General features: G+C 40.9%; 1 protein-coding gene across 1 annotated transcript in view; it reads left to right on the forward strand.

Annotated features, from left to right (window-relative positions):
• Positions 1-14601, forward strand: part of ACAN (aggrecan) — a 41800-nt gene that overhangs the window by 618 nt on the left and 26581 nt on the right. The window contains exons 2-9 of the mRNA XM_051973805.1: positions 1101-1484; positions 2820-2994; positions 4500-4627; positions 5965-6258; positions 9621-9896; positions 9966-10076; positions 12593-12767; positions 13779-13906. Coding sequence (XP_051829765.1) covers positions 1101-1484; positions 2820-2994; positions 4500-4627; positions 5965-6258; positions 9621-9896; positions 9966-10076; positions 12593-12767; positions 13779-13906 — 1671 coding nt within the window. The remainder of the gene's footprint in view (positions 1-1100; positions 1485-2819; positions 2995-4499; positions 4628-5964; positions 6259-9620; positions 9897-9965; positions 10077-12592; positions 12768-13778; positions 13907-14601) is intronic.

Below are 14601 nucleotides of genomic sequence, written 5' to 3' on the forward strand. Positions count from 1 at the left end.
AGCTTCATACCAGTAGAGGCATGGGTGGCCAAAGAATAAAATGTGGAAGAGTCACCTGCCATCATCACAGACTCATAAATACAATCTAACATGAGAATCATTTATGTGCTTAGTCTGTGATGCACTCTAAACATTGAAACCTCTTACAACTACCTGTATTTATCTGCTCATCATGAATGAGAGTACCAATCCAATTCCAGAGGCACTTACTGAGCACTAACTGGGTGTAAGATAGGCTTTGGGAATACAGATACAAAATAAAAAGAGCAGACTCTCCTTATTGTTTATAGCTTACTTATTCCACTGAGGGGATATGATACATAGGCAGATGAAAATTATTCAAATAAAATACATAAAGAATATTAGTGAGGAGATGAATTTCTACTTCTTTCTTGATTCCTATTTGATACAGTCACAACATACAGTAATACCACAGAATTTTACCTGATCAGAGGATTTGGGAGTAAAAATGTGGCAAGAGTACATGCAAATCAGGACATCACAGTCATGATGTCATTGGTCTTCAAGAACAAAGGATGAATAACAATCACAACAACGATAATAATACCATCTACTGGCCTCTGTCTTCTGTAATCTTACATCATTCAGAAAGATCTTGGGGATGCCTTTTCACAGATATAATACTACTAATGCATCTACTGGTACATACTGTTAACTAGTGCACACTAAATTGGAAGGATAGGAAGCCAAAGATAAGATACAAATAATTGAAAGAGAAGTTTTAAAAAGTCTTTTTAAAAAAACTTTTAAAAACAAGTTTTAAAGGTGGGACAGATAAAGCCCAAAAGGAGTAGGTGAAAGAACCGCATCAAGACTCAAAGGCATTCATCTAGGGGAGGGGGTGGGGGGAAGAAGGGAAAATTTGAAACACAAGATTTTGCAAGAGTCAATGTTGAACATATTACCCATGTATATGTTTTGTAAATAAAAAGCTTTAAAAAAAATTTAAAGACTCAAAGGCATTACCCCCCATTAATTAATTTGAGGGAGCAGCTTCTGATTTAGATTAAATGCTCTGAAGTTTTCCATCTGTTCCTAACATGCTAATAATGACTTATCTCCCTTTTTTCCCCTTTTAGACCATGGTAACTCACTGAGTGTGAGCATCCCAGAGCCTTCTCCCCTTCGAGTCCTCCTGGGGAACTCCCTCACCATTCCTTGCTATTTTATTGACCCCGTGCACCCTGTGACGACAGCCCCTTCCACGCCCCCGCTCTCCCCCCGCATCAAGTGGAGCCGCCTCTCAGAGGAGAAGGAGGTGGTCCTTTTGGTAGCCACTGAGGGGCGGGTGCGGGTCAACAGCGCCTATCAGGACAAGATCTCCCTGCCCAACTACCCCGCCATCCCCAGTGATGCTACCCTGGAGATCAACAACCTTCGCTCCAACGACTCGGGCATTTACCGCTGCGAGGTGATGCACGGCATCGAGGACAGCCAGGCTACTCTAGAGGTCATTGTGAAAGGTGAGGGTCTCCTCCTCCTCCCCGTGGGTACCGCCATCCCAATCCAGGTGTAACAGATCCGGTGCTAAGCTTGGAGACCAAACCTCACTTCATTAACTGTGTCCCTCAATCTCCTTGTTTTTCTATAGTTGGAAACACATGAAAGGCTTGGACTTCGTGGTTTCTAAGATCGCTTCCAGCACTAAATCTAAAATCTGTGATCCCAGGATAGCTCCATATTTCTCCTTATTTCCTTCTCTAAATATTCATGACTGGCCCTTCATTGCCCAAAGGAAGAGACTTTATCCTCTACAATAACAATAATAGTATCTCACATTTCATACTTTTAAATATATTTATATACATTTTCTTGCTTATTCCTCAGAAAATACTGTGAGACATTACCATTTCACAGATGGGAAAATTGAGATCTAGTGGCTTAGCTAGGGTTCTACAGATGCTAGCAAGTTAGCAGCAGAATTGTGATTAGAATACTGTCCCCCCAGTTCTTTGTCAGGGAAGCAAGGTGGCAATATAATGCATAGCGTTCAGGACCTGGAGTCAGGAAGAATCATCTTCCTGAGTTCAAATTTAGCCTCTGACACTCGCTGTGTGACCCCGGGCAAGTCACTGTTTGCCTCAGTTTCCTCATCTGTAAAATGAGATAAAGAAGGAAATGGCAAACCATTCCAGTATGTTTTTGTGATCCCAATGGGATCTTTTTCTACTATGAAATGCTGTCCCCGCCTCCGGAGTAATCCTGGAAGCCACAAAAAGTGACTAAAGTTTTATTATTTGTCTATGTTCTTTATGACCCTAAAGAGAACAAAGGGTCTTTCTTGGGCAACAGCAATGCTTCTGGAATCAGGAAACACCAATCTACATTGTCACCAAATTTTGCCCAAAAAAAAGATAAATAGGAAGCTCAATGGAAGACAAGCAACCCTTTATCTTTCTCAAAAAATAATCCCAAATGAGGATTCATAGAGCAGAGAACCTGGAATTTCTGAATTTTGGTTTTAAAAACACACATATTTTCAAGCCTGTATCTCAATATAATTGGTTTCCTTTGTAGTCCTATGTACTTTATTTTATGAATCTAAGAATATTCTGAGATGAGTTTTTTTGGCATCACCAGGCTGTCAAAGGGATCCATGACTTTAAGAGATTTAAGAATCCCTGTCTTAACAGAAAACCTTCAAATCTACAAATATCTAAGAAATTTACTAAGGCCATTTTTATTTTCCCAAGGAACTTTGAGAATCCCTTTCCCCAGAGCAGAAAGGCAATGTCCAATTAAGATGTAAACAAGGCATCAGAGATTCTGACTGATACTCATTTGTGTGTGTTTTCCAGGCATTGTGTTCCATTACAGAGCCATCACTACCCGCTACACCTTGGATTTTGAGAAAGCCCAGCAGGCTTGCATACAGAATAGTGCCGTCATTGCCACCCCTGAGCAGCTGCAGGCCGCCTATGATGATGGTTACCACCAGTGCGATGCTGGCTGGCTGGCTGACCAAACTGTCAGGTAGGCTTTCCGTGGCAAAATGAGATCATGGAAAAGAAGAAGCGAAGGAAGGACAAGATTTAGGGACTGGGAAACTGAAATGGAAGAGAAAGTCAGGAGAATACCTTGCCTTGTGGATACTTAATAAATGTATGATAACGGAGAGAAAGCATTTCTTGGAATTCAGAAGACCTGTATTTACATTCTGCCTTTGATATGCTCTTGACATAAGACCAGGAGCAAGACATTTAATTTTTCAGTACTTCAACAAATCCTCTAAGGAAATCAACGCTGATTTATAGCTATAGACAAGTTATTGATCTACATTGGTGGGATCTACATTCCCATCCTGAAAGTACTCTACACAGATGGAATCGTGGGCAAGTGTCGATTTCCTCATTTGCAGAATGAGATGTAGTAGAAAATAGCAAACTACTCCAGTATTTTTGCTAAGAAAATCACTAATGGGGTCACAAAGGAAAACCCCAAATAGAGACATGATTGAACAATAACAACAGCAATTCTTTGTCTAACACTCTTTCTACTATGTCATGCTGCCCCACTTCCAGGATCATCCCAGAAGCATAGAAAATGACTAAAGTTATATTACTTGTCTATTTTCTTTATGCCTCCAAAGATAACAGATCCTCTCTTCCTCCCCTCCCCCCAAAAATTATTATTTTATCTAAGAAATGCTGGATTCAAGTATTGTGCTTAGTGAGCATTTAGTCCATTCAAACATACCTATCAAACATCCTCAGAATGAAAGCTGCTGGGCTAGCAAAGATAGATAATGATAAAAAGCAATAAGAGGCAACATTTTTACCATCAAAGAACTCACAGTCTAGTTGGAACAAAGCACTCAGAAAATGCAAAGACCAGATGATAGTAGCTAACATTTCTATAACACTTTAAGATTTGCAAAGAATTTTACATGTTATCTCATTTTATCCTCACAACAACCATGTGAGGTTTGTACTATTATTATCCTCATTTTTCAGATGAGGGAACTGAGACTGACAGAAGTCTGGTGGTTTTTCCTGGGGTCAAAGAGCTGGGAAGTATCTGAGACAGAATTTATAATTTGGATCTTTCTGACTTCAAGGTCTTACACTCTAGTCACTCTCACCTAACTACTTCTCTAATACTTTTTTAAAAATATTTTTAAAATATAAATGCTAAAAAATATATGGACTATACCAGAGGAGTGGAACATGCAACCCTCAGGCCACATGTAACCCAAACTCTACTGAATGTGGCTTGAGACAGATTAAAATATAGTTGGGAACGATTTAACAAGATTAATAAAAATACAATAAAATCCAGATAATATTACATTTTAAAACCATGTCATATGTGGTCCTAAAGGATCCTTATGTACAGGTGAGAAGCCCCTTGATTCTTTTGGCGTTTGACAGCCTTGAACTCCATATCTGCATCTACATTGATATATGTATATGTGGTCACAAGTAGATTTTCTCCAGATTCTCATTGTTTTCCGTACCCCTTCACTCTCTTTTTATTAGGTACCCTATCCACAGCCCCCGTGAGGGCTGCTATGGAGACAAAGACGAATTCCCTGGAGTAAGGACTTATGGCATCCGAGATACTAATGAGACTTATGATGTATACTGTTTTGCAGAAGAGATGGAAGGTAAGTGTGTCTGAGGACTGAAACCTCCATTTTTTTCAAAAAAAAATATATCACAAGGAATACAACCACAAGCACAAAACAGATGGTAACTTATCCAGGAGTCTATGGGATGACCTATCCTGTTCTGTTTTTCTAGTAAGGAAATGAAATGAGTAGCAAGCCTATTCTCTCTTAATATTTTGCATAGTATTCTACCATCTTGAAAATTCGTCTTTTCTTCTTCATGGCCATACCACAATATTCCTGAACCAGAATTTCTTCCTTTCACAGTAAATAGAGCTCTCAACTTTATCCCAACCGAGTGAGTTCCCCACTTTCATGCTTATGCTCTACATACCCCTAAGTTTACTTCCTCAGTCTGAGCTTTATTTAAGCAGAATTAATTATGTCAATGTCTATGACTCTGGCATGAATTGGTATGGAGAAAAAGTATTTTGGGAATAATTGCATAATTCACAGGCTCGGCTGAGAAAACATGATAAGATATGGTTACAACTGAAGTGAATATGGTGTCTGCATTCTCTCCTCCCTTTTACTAGCCAATTCTTCCCCTATTGATGGGGTACTCCCCCAAATCCTTTGTTTTGTTTTTGTTTTTCTTACTCCCCCAAATTCCAACCCAGTTATCCAGTACTTTCATATATTACCTCTTGCCTTAGAAAAAAGAACTAATATGCTTGTTTACACTAACATGTCAGTCATTGCATGAACAGAATCTTATTTGGAGAAGATCTCAGAGGTCATCTGGGCCAGTCCTTCTTTATTATGTTTGACTCCCAAGGGAATTTCTATTTTAAAAGAAGCCTAGGAATTCATTGCTATGCATGGGAATTTATGTACTAGAAACAGGGCAGTAGAGGAGATATATTTAGGCAGCAGAGCCTTCCTGCTACCCCTCATATCACACCTACTCTGCCTGCAGATAAAGCCAGCTTTGCTTTCGACCACCACTTTGTCATTTGAGTTGTTCTTCCTTTGATTCTCTGTTTTCTTGGCTTGCCAAAGGATTGGAGATCAGCAGCTTTGAATCTATGGGAACTGGCTTTTTTACTGGGGGGGTGGAGGGTGGAGGGGTGGGGGGAGGGTGGCGGGGGGGGGGATGGGTTGGCTGGTCAAGTTTTGAGACTTTCAAAGACTTGCAAAAACCCAGGGATTTAAAAAAGGGATAAATAGGAATCTGAAATTCTTAGCACCAGGAAAAACTGTGGCTTTAGGAATATGAAGAATTAGGAGAATAAACCTGGAAAATTGAGACTTTGAGTACCTGGAATGCCAGGGCAAGTTCATATTATAAGAAGAAAGAAAAATGCTCACATCAGATGACATATGCTTTCCAGGGGAAGTCTTTTATTCTACATCCCCGGAGAAATTCACCTTCCAGGAGGCAGCAAATGAGTGTCGGCGCCTGGGAGCCCGGTTGGCAACCACAGGGCAGCTGTACTTAGCCTGGCAAAGTGGAATGGACATGTGCAGTGCTGGCTGGCTGGCTGACCGCAGTGTCCGATACCCTATCTCCAAAGCACGCCCTAATTGTGGAGGCAACCTCCTAGGGGTAAGGACTGTGTACCTGCATGCCAATCAGACGGGCTACCCGGATCCCTTATCCCGCTACGATGCCATCTGCTACACAGGTAGGTTTCTTGCAATTTTGGGGTTTGGGGGAGGGGACATGGAAAATAATTCTTGGAGAGGAAAAAAAAAAGCTTAGTACCTGAATAAAATAACTGCTTATGCCTTCAATTTCCCCACATACACACACAAGCCTTCTTTACACTGGGGAGAAAAATCAGTAGCCATGAGTGTTAGTTCCTATTCTGCCACTCACTTGCAGTGCTGATTTGAACAAATCACTTGTCTTCTCTGAGCCTCAGTTTCCCCATCTGGAAAATGATAGTATTGTTTGTAAGGTCCTTTATAATTCTACCATTGAATGATTATATGGTGTTCTCCTTAAATATCTCCTTCTAAGGAGAAGGATTCAGAAGTAAGCTCAGCTAGTAGCAAGCATTCTGATATGCGGATCTACAGGGAAAGTAGGTGCCCCACTAGATAGAGCACCCATCCTGGAGTCAGGAAGACCAGAATTCAAATCCGGCCTCAGAGACTCACTAGCTGTGTGACCCTGAGCGAGTCGCTTCTCCCTACTTGCCTCAGTTTCCTCATCCATAAAATAAGCTGGAGAAGGAAACAGCAAAGTTCCAAATGGAGTCACAAAGAGTTAAGCACAACTGAACAACAAGGCAAAGCCAGTTTGGATCTGAGTACAGCCTTTAAATTCAACACGCCATCAGTTCTGGTGCATCATTGCTTGAACTCCGGGGCAGTAGCTACAACCCCAAGGCCAATCCAGATACACCCCAGTAACAATACAAGGGGCAGAGAAACTCAGGACCAAGCAAAGCTGCAGCTTCCAGGCTTTGACTGTTCTCTCCCCTACAGTCCCCGAGCTTTCACCACCAAACACAAGGCTGCTTGATCTAAGACAGATAACTCTCTTTGCCTTTACCTGCCTCCCTTAAATTCCCCAGGAAAAGAACTTGCTTGATTTACTTGTAACTGGCACCTCAGGACAATTTTCTGTGGGTAGTAAAAGGGGATGTGCTGCTCCCACCTCTATCATGCCAGGGAGCCCTATTGTTCTTACTGGAGTGATAACAGGCAATCTCTCCCCCAGTTCCAACTCATCTCCTCTTGTTGCAGTTCTGCCATGTCAACGCTGAGGGGCAGTGCAGACCAGAAAAGTGTCTTCCGCTTAAACAATTCAAACAGAAAGGTGAACATTTCAAACAGAAAAGTTCAAAGCTATACCATCTTAAATATTGAGTCCCCTAATGCAAGAGGAATATCCTGAATGAAATAAACTCCAGATTTTTCTTTAGATAATTAGGGATGAAACATTCTAACCTTAGCCATGGGACTAATCCTGGTCTCTAGAAAAATGAATGATGTTCTTCTAAAACCACTACATTAAAGAGACCCAGCTATACTCATCACTGTAAAATCAATCCTATCCCCTGCGATGGGTACCCCATTCCTGCTTTTCTGACCCCAACATATTCCAGATACCTGGAAAGCACCCAATGTTATATAAAGACTTCTCTTACATGTCTGTGTCACAGGGAATCACGGATTTATATGGCTCTTTACATATAACAGGTCCTTCAAACCTCACAACTATACAAGGTAGATCCTATAGGGTTCTTTATTACCATTTTACAGACGAGGAAACTGAAGCTCAGAGGGTTACATGATTTTTCCAGAAACACATGGCAAAGAAGTGTTAAAGGTGGAATTTGAGCCTGGTTCCTCCCAAAGCCAAGTGTAGCATTCTATCCACCTCACAGGCCCCTATAACTTGGGGAAATTTTTAGTCTGTATCTCCTAGCCTTGACTATAACACTTCTATGTCCAATGATTCTGATAAACACCAATATTTCCTCTCAATGCAATAGCAACTAAGAGCAAAAGGAAAGTCTAGCCAAGATTGCATTATTCCAAAGGGTATTTGAGCATTTGCTCCATCACCCACAAAGTAGCCCATATTTGTGGGGGATAGAATGTCAGTTAGGGCCAATAGAATTCATTGTTGAATTTTATCTATATCTTGTTTCAAGTGGAAAGATCATCCAACAGGGAGATGAAAGACCTGAATTCTAATAACAGTTTATCCCTAAATAGCTATATGACCAGGGGCAAATGATTTGTTAAGATAATTGTTATTAATATTAGTAATAGGGAAAAGGTACTGGATCTGAAACTTCAATGGTTTATGGAACTCCTAAAGGAGTAAATTCTCTCAACCAATGCATATTAGCACCATCTTTGTTCCTTATATACTTGGTGCCTAAAGCACTAAAAGGTTAACTGATTTTCCCAGAATCACAAACCTCATTTATATCAGAGGCAAGATTTAAACTCTAAAGTCACTTTTACATATACTGTCTCATTTATTCCTCAAAATAGAATTCTCATACTTTTGGAGTCATAGTTCTCCCTTTTTTATAAATAAGGTAACAGAGCCACAGAGGAATTAAACAATCCACCAAAGATTATGTTGCTAGTTAGTGGCAGATTTGTCTAAAATGGATATCTCCTTAGGAGTTCTTAACCTTTCTTGTGCCATGGACTCTTTTGACAGTCTAGAGAAGTTGATGGGTGAACTCCTCAGAATCATGGTTTTAAATGCATATAATAAGATTCATGGGATTACAAAGACTATTAAAAATTAGTGAAAATAAAATTTAAAATAGCAAAAAAATAAAAAAATAAAACTATTCTCACCTCAGTGTAGGGACCCCCAGGAATCTAGCGTCCTTAGATTAAGAATTAATATATGAATTAAGAACCCGTACCTAGTACTTTGAACTGTGTCACAATGCCTTTTAATGTCTCCAAGCCTTTGTCCTCATTTGTAGAAGTGAAATGACTAAATTGAATGATGTCTAATGTTTCTTCCAGCTCTATTTTAATTTTAATCTGATCCATAGAGGCATCATGATGCTCCAGATCCTTTATTTATTGATTTCTTGTCATTAGAAGCTCTTCTATGGACAAATATATTTAAATAAATTGTCAATGAATACAGAAATCATAAAGTACCATCTATATAAGAAATAATAATTTCAGAAGTGGTCTTCTAAAGTTCTGACATCCTGAGAATTTCTGGCAGTCAGTCTCTCTGAGCAGCATATGCCATCCATGGCCAAGCAGATGCCACTTGTGTACAAATGGGGGGCCATATGGTTTCTTCACTCTCTCTGCTGGCATATAAACAACACTGCCCAGGCAACAAGAGCAGCATCTGAGAGATAGATGCCAGGCACAATGTGGATCATTGATAGAAACTGTGTAACTTCAGATATGGGGTCCACTACCTATCCCCTTGTCCACCTCGGATAGCCTGCATGGGATTGCCAAAGGGAGGGGGAAATGAGAGAGACTTTTAACAGAACCCCATCTCTGACTTTCCATTGGCCTTTGCTTTCTACTCTAGGGGAGGACTTTGTCGAGATCATACCAGATAGTTTTACTGACGATCTGAGCAGTGAAGGGGAGATCACTATTCAGACAGTCACTCAGCCCGATGTGGAATTGCAGCTGCCCCAAAATGTCACCAAGCAGGAGTCCCGAGGCAGCATCATCACCTCAGAGAATGTCATCACTCCTACTGGACCAGAGCCTGAGGAGGCCTTCACTTGGACCTTGGGTGGCACAGGTTACCCAGAGATGGAAAATGAGACTGACGAGACTACTAAGCCATGGGGCTTCCTTCCGGAGGCCACTGCCTCTTCCCGTGATGCTCTTTTACCCAATGAAGTCACAGAGGGGGCTGCCACTGCCACACCTGAGCTGGAACCTGCCACAGCCTTCACAGGAGAGGATTTGATTGCACCAGCAACAGCTGTTCCAGATATTGCTGCTGTCCCTGAACGACCACTTTCACCAATGGGTAAGTCACCAGCAATTCCATACCATAAAGTGTATTGGAAAGAACATGGGACTAGGAGGCAGGAGACCCAAGTTCTTGCTCTATCTATACCTATGTCAAATCATCACTTCTCAAACTGCAGTCACTCCAGATGTAAAAGGAGGTGTTGGATTAAGAATGATCTTCAAAGTCCCTTTCAGCCAAAATTCTGATTCTTGGAGTTTAAAAATGGCTAATAGGAGTAAAACCTCCTTTTTTTATAAGACCTTTTTTAGCAGTCTCAAGCTCATGATCTATGTGATTGCCTGTCCTCCACCCCCAGATCCCTAATTAGGATTGGGTAGCTAGTCTCTAGTCAGTCAATCTGTTTAGTGTTTATTAAGCACCTGCTATGTTCTAGGCACTATGTTAAGCATCATTAGCCCCAGCGTAAGAAATTTAGAGGATGCTCACAGAACTTTCCCATGAGTGCTTCCTCTCTTGTCCATTTCTCCCTTATCCAACCAGCACCCTTCTGCCAATCCCAGCATCATCAAGGTGCCCTCAACAATTGGACTTTCAGTGCTGTGGCAACTTCACTTGTCTGGATTTTAGTTTCTTCCCCAGGCCATATCCTAAGTGAGCTCCACTCCCCCTTTCTCTTCTTCCTCCACCACTAGAATATTGCTAATTAGGTCTCTGGTCACCCCTAAAGTTTTTATTGAACAAAATTTTCTCTTTGGGGATGTCAGTCTTGAAATTTCAATTTAATAAATGTTGACAGACTGATTGAAAACCAGTTGCTCTACCTAGTTAAAGTTCTGGAGGTGGATGATAGGCAGGATTTGTCATTATTAGATAAACTTACGCAGCCACAACTCCTCAGAATCATGTAGACTAACTTGATTGTAAGCGCTCTAAGGAAATTTAGAGGATCTGATATCAGACTTTGAGAGAAGCCTAAAATTACTTCACACAGACATCACAAAGACTGGCACCAACGGATGGATTATCAAATCATTTATTTATTTAGAATCAATTTGCAGTGGGACTATAAACAGGTTCTTTGTAAAGAGAGGCCCAGTTGTTTCAGCCCAATATCTCAGAAAGAAAATACTGTTGTGGAAGCATAAGCAAAGACTTTATACATCTAAGCAGATAAAAGTAGTGGACCTATGCTGGCAGTAAAAATTGGATACTCACATATTTAAAAACTCAAGAGGATACGTAATATCATTGATTTAAGAGTTCTCTCCAATGATTGTGATCACAATCCCTTCTACCTCTTCTGAAGGATTATTTCCCACGTCCCCCCATAAGCATATCACATGAGACCCACTCAATGCTCTGGAGACTCTTCTTTTACTGACAGTGTCAGAGTACCTACCAGAGAATACTGGTTATCTACCCATTGGTTCTCACCTTCTCTATATGACCACTGCATGATGACATCTTTATTCTTATTCTTCCAAGTTCCTCTTTGGCTATATGTTGTAGCCTGTTCATACCTACCATAGGTCTCATCATTGCTCTCGTGATATTCATTTAAATTCTTCAGTGATGTTATATTTCATATCTCACTCACAAATAGCAAAATATTATTTTACATATATATCAGGGTAGGTATGATTTGGTAGGAATAGTAGATTTCTTATATGGAAAGCTGTAGGTTGTTAGAAAGCTCACAATGCTAGGAACAACCAATTGAGAAAAGGTATCACTAATTTATTGATCAACTTTCACTTGGTAGGAAGCTTACTTCAAGAAGGTGAGAACAACTTTAGGAAAGTAAAGATAAATGGATGAAGGGGAATTCTTTAGCATCTAAGGGATACAGTAGTGCTCAAAGCAACAAAATGAGGAGGTAAACACTGAGTGTCAAAGGATCCACTTGAAGAGAAAACAACCAGAAAGTCTCTAGATTTTCTTCTGAAGTCCAAAGAATAGGAAAGAGAGCTATGGTTCCTAAGGTTTAATCAAATTGTTCAAAATTATCAGCCACAGAATATGGGACTGGGTCTAAAAGCAGAAAGGGAAGAGGCAGGAAGATAGAAGGCAGATTGCTCATAATTAACCAATAAATGGTTTTTTAAAAAAATTATACATAGTTCTGGCACTTTGCTAGCAATTGCTGCTCTTGTGGTAAGTTACTTCACTTCTGTTTTCTTACCTGTGAGTTGATGAGATCTAAAATCTCTTAACTTTAAAAACACTTTGAAAAACATACAGTGGAAAATCTCTGACCCCACCCTGCAGTGCCTCAGTGTAAAAGTGACTTCCCATTTACATTGTTTATATCTAGTTGATATATAGTTGCTTGAATGGAATGTTGTCTCATCCATTAGACATAGACACTCATTGAGTAAATCAACTAGTGAGATGTAATAGTAAAATTGACTGGGATTCTGGAGCTTCGAGTAGAAGAGGAAGTCTGCTTTCATTGTAGCCAGGCTTACTGAAGAGAAAGTACAGTCTCTATCTCCAATACCACCTCTACACCTCCTCCTACCCCAGCTGAGATGAAGGCTGACTTTTCCCTTTTTCTTCTTTTGCACCAGGCGTTGTCTTCCACTATCGTCCAGGTTCCACCAGATACTCTCTCACCTATGAAGAGGCCCAACAGGCCTGTAGGGCCACAGGAGCTGTAATTGCTACACCAGAACAGCTACAGGCAGCCTATGAGGCTGGCTATGAGCAATGTGATGCTGGCTGGCTGCAGGACCAGACAGTCAGGTGAGCCCCAGAGCCAGGGACTGTTTCCCTTTTTCCTTTAGCATTCAGATAGAAATCCACATGTCCAAGCTGGAAGAGAGACCTCAGAAATCTAATCTAACCTATATTTAGGCAGGAATGCTTAAATGATACTTCTGTAGACTTCAGTTTCCTAGTCTGTAAAATAAGGTCATTGGATAAAGTGATTCCTGGGGTCACTTCTGTTCTGGACCTTATGATCAGGAATCGTGAGACATGTCACTTCACTCCTCAAGGATACAATGTAAAATGGGGTGATTGGATTAAATGACTTATCTATTCTCTTCTATCTCCATATCAATGACCTTATAATCTCTACAACATCCAGAAAAAGAGGTCCTCGAATGCTGTGCTTGAATTTAGTCTGTTCTGAGGCAGTCCATTTCTAAAACAACTCTACCAGAGCAATATTCCTAGGTACTTTTCTAACTGTGGTGACCTCCAGTCCTGGCACAGCTGAATTGGGCCACAAGAAATGAGTTCAAGAAACATCTTCACAGCCTCTTAGGATTCCAAAATTAAGCGATAGTTGTTGATTTAACTCTATATCCAAGAGCAAAAATCAAAGGCCAGGGGACAATCAGGGACAGTCCTGACAAAAAATGGAAAAAGGATTTCTATCATAAGTCTTCACAATTTATTTCTCTAAGAAGCAATGGATAAATGCGGAGAGGTCAGTTCCTTCCCCACCGCTTCTTCTCTAGATAACTGCCTAGTTTATTCTTAAACCTTTCCTGCTTAGTCAGTGATCTTGATTCCCAAGATGTTCCTCCCCTATAATCAGAGTTCACCTCTGAAGCCACCAAATCCAAACAATTGATGTTAAAGTTCAGGATGATACTGTTTTAAGAAAGCTAAATGTTTCTGTGTGCCTATAAGTCCTAGGTCCAGGATTCCTTGCCATGTTTCCATCAGTGACTATTATATTTTGCTACAAAAGGGCCCATTTCCTATTGCCTGAAGCTCAACATGTTTTCACTCTCTCCTTTGCAGATACCCCATTGTGAGTCCTCGGACCCAGTGTGACGGAGATAAAAACAGCAGCCCCGGAGTCAGGACCTATGGCCTACGCCCACCATCAGAAACCTATGATGTCTATTGCTATGTAGACTGGCTACTGGGTATGGAATCAATATCCCCAAAGCTCTGGGCCCAGCATGAGAATTTTGGGATGAAGCTCCTTGGCAATAGGCAAATATCCCAGATGTATCATCTGTCCTTCCCGCACAACTCTGAGTCAGAAAGGATCCAGTGGGGGGAAATGTGGATCAGTCTCTCTCTCTTTCTGTCTTCTGTCTCTATATCTCTATGTCCTATGTCTTTTTTTGGTCTATAAATCTATAATTCTCCCTTTCTCTCTATCTTTCTGTCTCTGTCTCCCTGTCCCTCCCTCCCTCCCTCCCTCTCTCTCTCTCTCCCTCTCTCTCTCTCTCTCTGTGTGTCTCTGTGTGTCTCTCTCTCTGTCTCTCTCTGTCTTCCTGTCTGTCTGTCTCTGTCTCTTTCTCTCTGTGTCTTTCTCTGTGTCTTCCTGTCTGTCTCTCTCTGTCTCTCTCTCTCTTTCTCTGTCTCTCTCTGTGTGTCTCTGTCTCTCTGTCTCTCTCTCTCTCTCTCTCTCTCTCTCTCTCTGTCTCTATCTCTCTGTGTCTCTGTCTCCCTGTCTGTCTGTCTGTCTGTCTCTCTCTCTCTCCCCTCTGCAGCACATATACAGTGTCCGATGAGGAAAATGCTTCTAGTCATGGGAGAATACATCATTCAAGAAAGGCAGCTAGATATAGGCATTGGAAAGATCAGGATTCAAATGCTATCTGCATGACCA

Source organism: Antechinus flavipes, chromosome 2, assembly GCF_016432865.1.
Source record: "Antechinus flavipes isolate AdamAnt ecotype Samford, QLD, Australia chromosome 2, AdamAnt_v2, whole genome shotgun sequence".
NCBI classification, from domain to species: Eukaryota; Metazoa; Chordata; class Mammalia; order Dasyuromorphia; family Dasyuridae; genus Antechinus; species Antechinus flavipes.